This window comes from Poecilia latipinna, unplaced genomic scaffold (genome assembly GCF_001443285.1).
Source record: "Poecilia latipinna isolate Pla-1442-1.1 unplaced genomic scaffold, P_latipinna-1.0 Scaffold5971, whole genome shotgun sequence".
In the NCBI taxonomy this organism is placed as follows: domain Eukaryota; kingdom Metazoa; phylum Chordata; class Actinopteri; order Cyprinodontiformes; family Poeciliidae; genus Poecilia; species Poecilia latipinna.
This window is the reverse complement of record NW_015118587.1, coordinates 1-7,941: the sequence shown is the minus strand read 5'-3', so window position 1 is coordinate 7,941 and position 7,941 is coordinate 1. Positions and strand designations below refer to the sequence as shown.

At 40.6% G+C, this 7,941-nt stretch overlaps 1 protein-coding gene across 1 annotated transcript; it reads left to right on the top strand.

Moving 5' to 3' along the window:
* Nucleotides 1-181: 181 nt before the first annotated feature.
* LOC106943795 (nuclear fragile X mental retardation-interacting protein 2-like) lies at nucleotides 182-7,572 on the top strand. The gene is made up of 4 exons (XM_015027088.1): nucleotides 182-730; nucleotides 2,930-4,618; nucleotides 6,501-6,533; nucleotides 6,900-7,572. Exons 1-4 carry the CDS (start codon nucleotides 583-585, stop codon nucleotides 6,950-6,952), a joined length of 1,923 nt encoding a protein of 640 aa, XP_014882574.1. The 5' UTR covers nucleotides 182-582; the 3' UTR covers nucleotides 6,953-7,572.
* Nucleotides 7,573-7,941: the final 369 nt, after the last annotated feature.

The window sequence follows — 7,941 nt, the reverse complement described above, 5'->3', positions numbered from 1 at the left end:
ACAGGTTTTTTTTTTTTTGTCAAAAATTTTTTCAAACCTTTTTTTTTTTTTTTTTTTTTTCCCCCCCCCCCCCCATAATTTTGTATTTAAACAATATCTTATGAGCTTATCGGTATCAATACGCTGCCTTTCCATTTTAGGAGAGGGGCTGTTCTCAACATGATCCTCCACCGAAGTGTGTCCACTGGCTGGAGACGTGGCAGCGCCTCGGGTCATATGATTTTTGGCTCTTACACGAACCCCACCCCGATCCTTTTCCACACTGAAAAAGATTCCCAAATGTCTCTCGCTCTTTATTATAATGCATAACGACAATTTAAACATCTGCACAAAGAAAGTCTTGCAACGACAACAACAACAACAAAAAAATAATCCCGTGCGATCATCTACATAAATTCTACACATGGATTTTTTTAGGAGCTGTGACCATCCAAAACAGTGCCATTTTTAGCCATTTACTGCTGACGTTTACAGAAGCTTCAAATAGCTTCCGTTTCACTCTGGTAGTGATTGGACTGTCCTGTGCCGTGCAGTGAGCTAACGCGCTGACTGTGGAGCACAAGCCCGACATTCTTCACTTCAATGGAGGAACAGCCCAAAGATCGGGCACAAGACAGGCAGCACCATCACAACGGAGAGGACCGGAGCTCCATTCAGCGCACGGCGTGTCTGAAACATGATCAGAGCCAGTTCCAGTGCCAGCATCAGGAAACGCAGGCGAAGAAAACAGGTTGGGCCATCCGGAAAAGTTGGCTAATGTCAGCGAGCCGACTAGCATTTGCTAACTAACGTGATTGGGGCTTAGGCTGCTAGCTAGCGGTTTGGCGTTAACACGAATTACAGGAAAAGCTGTTAAGTAGCTCGACCGTCGGGTACATTTATACGAGAGCCCCGAAGTTGTGTTAGCAGGCTTGCTAGCTGACGTAGCGTGACAGTTATTGCTGCTGTAGGTGGTTTTGACACATCGGGGATTGACCTTGTACACCGGTTTCACCACCCAGTTTTCTTTTCACTAATATAACCAGAGGGATTGATAAACTACCCCTCCTGGTTCCGCTGTGTTCTCAATTCCCCGGCGGCCTTTCAAATGAGCCAAAGTTTGATGTGTTTGACTCCAGCATGTTCGCATCCAGCTTAGGAAACAACACCGGCTCCGCTGGAATTTTCTCTGCTGCCATTTCCTGTCGGCCATGTTAGAATATCAGCGCGAGCTAACGCCACACTTACCCGGCTAGCTGGAGAACGGTGTAAAAGTACGAGGCTTTTCCCCCCCACCTCATTTGAAACTCTTTTACCTTATTCTTCTAGCAACTGTTTGGTGGAAATGACATGACGAGCAACTGTTGTGAGCTTACAGGTTGGTCGAAGTTAGCTAGCGTTAGCCGTCTGGCCTGACTGGGCCCTTTGCGTGTTGTTTGGTCAGCATGAAGCCACGCAGCTGAACAGATAGCATCGAAAATACAGTAGCTGACAGCTACTTTTACTTGCATATGTTTACTAAAAAGCAAACAACTGCGTCTGGGGCCGGGTGGTTAGGCTATATACAGAATCCCATGTGTGCAATGCCAACAAACATCAGGGTGGAGAAACACTATATAGTGGGAAGTCCCATGTTGACACAGCAGTTCTCTTGTATCCGTGCAATTCCAAGGCCCAGTCAAGGTTCACCGTTAATCTATATTTATATTTTAAATATAGCTATGGGGTTTACCTTCCTGCACTTGATCTTGAAGTGCATCAAATTTGAAGCTACATAATTAGCTACATTCTATTTCAAATGTAAAAAAAAAAAAAGTTTGACTTTTTATAACTGCAAACCGAACCTTTTTTGAAATCTGTTTCAGATGTATCTTAATTATTGTTTTAGATCATTCTGCTGGATCTAGTTTTCTGTGAATATGGAAATGTTTAATTTATTTTCTTCCCTACAGATTTAATTTAGGTTGCTTTTACCATTGCATAAACACATTGACATTTACTATTCTTTTGGTTCCACGAAAGAATGCGGGTTTTATTCTTTTTATTTTAACACAAAATAAAACCATTTTGTGCTAAAAAAAAAAATCAATGCATATCACGTGCTAAAACCAGAAAGTACCAAATTATTTTTCCTTAGCTTGAGGTGTTTTCGAAAATCTTGGTGATAAATGTAGGAAAATGGCTCAAATCACTTTAAGTTTATATCATTTCAAAAATATGTTTTTATATTCTTCTCAATGTATGATTACTTTAGGGGAAAAACGTAACTTTTTTTGCCTTTTTTTTAAAACAGAAGTTAGCAACCTTCCTGTTGCTGCCAACATAATAAAGACTTTGATAATATTAGTTACAAAATATTAAGTTGTTTTTTATTTGTGTATGGATTTTGAGATTAATCATATGCAAATGTAGGATAAACACCTGATAGTTTTGGTAGTCCTCAATCAACAACATATTCAGTGTGCTTGCTTTGACTCAGGTTACTCATCAACCTTTAAACCATCAGAATGGTGGGAGAAAAAATTCAATATTTTATTGATGTGCCATGATTTTTGTAAATATTCCTTGCTTAGTAACGCACTATTTTTTTATATATTTTTTGCGGCGGACGTTCTGATCCTTGTTGAACCATGTGGCCCTAATGAAAGCTGTCAAAGTGGATTCAGGTTAACACAAAGCAGGTGTAAAATATGTGAACAACTCACCTTTGCACCCCTTAAAAAAGAAAAAAATGGTACAAAATAGAGCTACACTTAAGATGTGTGAGGGTTTTTTTTTACTGCTGTTTTTACTAATTCTTGAGATGGAGTGAAGAAAATGTGACTTTCATAGTATTCTTCTTTCATATCATAATGTTGTCTTCTAATACAAAAACACCCAAAGCTAGAAAGGTAAAGCAGAAATTATCAGTGGCCCATTTCCGTTTAACTGATTTTGTTTTTCCTTGCAGGTAGTAAAAATGTAAACATCACCGACGAGGAGGGGGAGAAAAATCCACACCTGCCCTACACTGTTGGTATGTCCCATTCCTCCAGCAGCAATGATGATAGACACATAAGTAACCCAAATGTGAAGCAGAAAGGGCTGCAGAAGCACTACACCTCTGTTCAGAAAGTGAGCAGCAAATTCTCTGAGCATAAGAAGAATATGGACTTAAAAAATGACAAGGAGAAGGCGCTGGATTTGAGTCATTATGAGATTCAGCCTTCAGACAAGAAAGACTCTGCTTTGCTTCAGAACGGGCTTGTGAATTGTGGCCTCATCACTAACGGCTATTCCAGTAAGGACAATGACGGAAGCGGCTCCGAAGGCGGATACACCACCCCGAAGAAACGAAAGGGCAGATGCGGCAACACCAAGAGTGCCGATAATGTGACGAAAGACAAAGAGAGAGACATGCAGCCACGCCACACTACGCAGGAGCCGGGGGCCTCGAGTGTCGAGACGCCCGAGAAAGGAACAGCGTACAGACTCGACGGCTTCCGGTCCGGCTACAAAGCAGAAGCTCAGACGACGGCTAAACGGGCCGTCGCGTCAGAGACTTCAGTCGCCGAACCTCAGAGGAAAACCTCTGAAGGTAAAGCAGCTAGCACGTTTGGTAAGAAAGCAGAGGAAAAGCACAAGGGCAAGCTTTCCTCACCTTCAAAAGAGGACTCGTGGACTTTGTTCAAGCCCCCTCCTGTATTTCCTGTGGACAATAGCAGTGCTAAAATAGTTCCCAAGATCAGTTATGCAAGCAAAGTAAAAGAGAACCTCAATAAAGTAGCTCAAGGCGGAGGAGAGGCAGCGCCTCCTCCTGTGAGACTGTCCCAGGTCCCCATGTCTGCTATGAAAACTATCACCTCGGCTAGCTTTACTAACGGTCCTGTTCCTGGGAACGGGAACGGCTGCCCGTCCGTGGGCACCTTCTTTGCTCCTGCTGCTAGTTGTGTTCAATCAGCCCCGTCTGTCCCAAGTGGCGAGAATGTAGCATCTTCTTTGGAAAGTAGCTGTAGCTCTACGACGAGTCCCGTAGACGGCGAGGCGAGCGAGCTCAGAAAGTGTACTGTTTTAATCTACCCTTTAAATATGCAACCCGTGCTCCCGAGCGCTCGCCACCTCGACCCACCGGCTGCTCAGACAAATCAGAAAGCCCTAGGGGACATCTTCCAGAACCAGTGGGGGCTCTCGTTCATCAACGAGCCCAACCCGGCTCTCGACGGAGGGAACGGGTTCGTGCCTGCCGAGGACCAGACTTCTGTGACTTCTCACAACGGGAGTCAGGCTGTCCCAGCCAAGGTTGCCCAGCCCCTCTTTGACATTAGCCCATTTCTAGAAGCTGAAGCTTTTTCTCAAGAAGCGGAGAAAAGGACTTGTGCCCCCTGCCAAGTATCCAGTGTTTGCTCTCCTGCTAGCACGGCGAGCGAGGAGGAGACCAAGCTGCAGCCAAGTGTCCAGGAAAAGACGAAAGTGGAGCTGAAGGGAGTGGGTTCTTCTCTGCTGGGCCCCAGTAAAGACAACGGTGCTAAGCCTGCAGTGGGCCAGCAGACAACTGTGCTGTTTGGTTCCTCTAAAGAACAGATCCACCCAAAAGACGTTGGCAGGAGGTCCAGCTGGGGTTCCTTTGACCTTAAAGCTGCCGTCACCTATCACACTAAAGGTAACTTTCACTCTCTGCTCTGGTCAGATACACATTTCATCTAGGGCTGGGTGATATCAACTTACATTTTTATCGCAATATTTTGTGGTAGTATTGTGATAAACTTATACTAGAGAAAAACTTTATTATCCTTTTTCGGTTACTGTATGGCTGTGAATGCAAGGCACAATATTTGTAGCCATACAAACACAAACTCTGTTCATGAAAAATATTTCTCTTTACAAGCTTCTTCAAGATGCTACTTAGTTAAATAAGTAAAATTTATATCACTAAGCTGCACGCAGTAACTACATTTAATTAGCTTTTTGAATTCACAGATATTTATTCATACTCTTGTGGAACAACTATTGATGAAAATAGTAAATATAACATTTCCGATGATGCTGTCAGTTTTGTTATCATCAATAACTGAAATTTATTGCAACAACGATGAACCAAATTCTTCTAAGAAATTTATCATGATAAACAATATGTCCTCCCATAGTCTCACCCCTTAGCTGTAAAGTGAGTCTTCATTTGATGACTTTTTTTTTTTTGCAATCAAATGTTTTTATTTTAGTTGTTTTACATCCACAACATGTACAATATGGTATATTTACAATGGGTAGAATAAGACATAGAAATGGAAAAAGTAGTGTGCCCCCTCCCCATGGCGACCCCCTACCCTGTTCATTTGATGACTCTTAAAAAGTCTTTAAGATGATCATGGTTTCTGTATGGAGAACTAAGAAATGTGGTTGTAGTAATTTCTAAGTGAATTGCAAGTCTTAAGAAAGATGAGAGATTTATTAGGATCTCTTAGAATGCACTTGGAAAGAGAAGTCTGTAAATCTATCTCATATTTTGAAAGTGTTTTGATGTATGTCAAATTAATGGTAGTTTTTGAAAAGATTTTTAACTAGATATTAAACATGCTTTTCATTAAGCTCACACTTCTGTGTTAACATTTGTTTTTTCATTGGACTATTTTAATATTCTGATTCCAAATGCAATGTTTTCATTATCTATTAAAACATCTGCATAATTATCAGAACGGAAGGCTTGAGAATATCTGTGCACATTTAATCTGTATGTTTCACTTAGTCAATTGAGTTACTGAAATATTTTCAATTACTTTCTAATTCATTGAAAGGATCTGCACCTGTATTAAAAAAACAGATTTAGTGAAGGTCTGACCTGCAGATGAATTCCCATATAAGTTTTTTTCCTCCCTAAAATATTATTTCAAAATAAGTTAAACCTTTGTATGAGATTGGAAAATGCTCTTACCATTAAATCATTCTGTTATTGAGACGACGGAGCTGTGAGAATATTTTGTTGTAAATGTAGGATGTTTCACTGTGAGAGAGGGAGAGAGGCGTTGGTGTTACACAGCTCCGCAGTTAAACAGGATTTGACCAATGTTTCAAAGCAACGACAATGATTTATTTTTTAACTCTTTAGCTTCTTATTAGTTGTCACCATGGCTACTAATAGCCATGGTGACTTTCACTTTCCAGAGAATGGTGACTTTTAGCTTTTTGAATATGAAACTTAAAAATGACCAACGTTTTGTTATCCAGTCTGTCCCATAATGCACAAAATTGGACTCTTACTTTTTAAATATTTTTAATGATTTAAAAAAAAATTGCAAATGAATCAAATAAGGTAATTTTGCTTTAACATGTTCAGTTTTAACTTTCTACTGATTGCCAACCGGAATGAACGGCCCACATGGATAAGAGCTTCTTAATGGGTACTTTGGTTTTCATCAAAACCTTCCACCCCAAACAGTGTTGTCAGAACGACCGTACATGTGATTGTACTGTTTTATTGCTTGGCTTTTATATTTATAGAAAACTTTTTGGGGCTATGAACTGATGTTCCTTTTCTCCTTGAACAGAAATGGAATCCATTTTCAACTTGCAAAAACAAGGTAAGGGAACCGTTTTTCTATCCTCACTTTTTTTTTATTTTTTATTTTATTATTATTTTTTTATTGCTACAGAAAACACTTCAGTGGATGAATAGCTGTATAGCATCACATGATGGTGATCTGACTTGTTATATCTCAACAGTAATCCTAATCAAAACCCCTGTTGAAGTGATGAGTGTAATCTATATCCTGCTGGTGAATGGCTCTGTAGTCGAGCCAGCTGGCAGCGCAGACTTGCAATACCAAATGTTTTCAATGTTATTGGCAGTTTCAAAAACAATGATTGTAAAATGTATTTACATTATGATCATTTGTATGATTCTGTTGTTGTTCCGTTCCTGACTGTCTGCCTCTTCTCTGCTGTAGATCCAAAAAGAATAGTGTTTTATGATGAGACCAAGGATGGACCTGATCAGTGAGGTAGATCATCTCCAGTGCTTACTGTCTTCTCCTCTGGGTGCTGCAGTTATCTACCTTGGAAAAAGTAAAAAAACAACAAAAAAAAAAAAAAAAAAAAAAAAAAAACACACACACACAAAAAAACAAATCCTGTCGGATAAAAGTGACAACTGTGAAAACACTGATAGCTAAGCATGATTTTCCTTGGAAACTCGGGTTTATTGAAACTTGTATTTTTTTTTTTCCTTTGGGAGCGCACCAGACAAAACATACACACACACACATGCAGACACACTCTGGATGGACGTTAAAAAGGAGTTGATCGGTGCCTCTCCAACACGATGAATGGACCTTAACGACTTCTAGCTGTGGTAGTCCTCGTCTCATGGCTTTTAAGGGATAATGTTCGGGAGTTCACAAAGGCAGGTGTCTCGGACCGCACCTCCTTAAGCCTTTATCCTGTCGAACTGTTGGGATGCCTCCGTCGGTTTCTTTCTTCACTCATTCAAATGAGTTCACTGTAGATACGTTGGACGTTCCACACAGATCTGCGCTTGAATTAGTGGTGAAGGAAAGGAGACGATTGTTAAAGAAATGCCTTCTGAGTTGTAGAGTAAAAGGTGTTTTGCAACCCTGTTAAGGCGGCAGTGGACTTTTGTGAGGCTCCATCCGGGAAGGGAGAATCTTGTCTTAAAACTCTATAGAGGAAAAAACTACTCAGAGCCCTGAAATTTTCTATGTACCGCAGTTGTTTTTATGCCGTTTCAGCTGACCTAACACAAGTATTATTTGCATCGCTGTTAGACCCCAGAGCTGAGGTACTGAAGTGCCGAATTTGAAGGAAAACCACGCCCCTTTACGACGTTTGTTCAGTTGGTGTGCTGAAAGGTTTTAACATCGGGTCTCCGTTAAACTGTTTCTGTTGAAGCCTTCATTACATTTCACTTAAGACGGTCATAAATTATCACAAAGTTTCTTTAATTTCAAAATCATGCACACTTTTTTTTTT

Bases quoted from the DNA above. Each gene is read 5' to 3' on its own strand.
- LOC106943795 (XM_015027088.1), top strand. From the start codon at position 583: ATGGAGGAACAGCCCAAAGATCGGGCACAAGACAGGCAGCACCATCAC. The intron at 731-2,929 runs GTTGGGCCATCC...TTTTCCTTGCAG, and splicing joins AACGCAGGCGAAGAAAACAG to GTAGTAAAAATGTAAACATC. The intron at 6,534-6,899 runs GTAAGGGAACCG...TCTCTGCTGTAG, and splicing joins TTTCAACTTGCAAAAACAAG to ATCCAAAAAGAATAGTGTTT.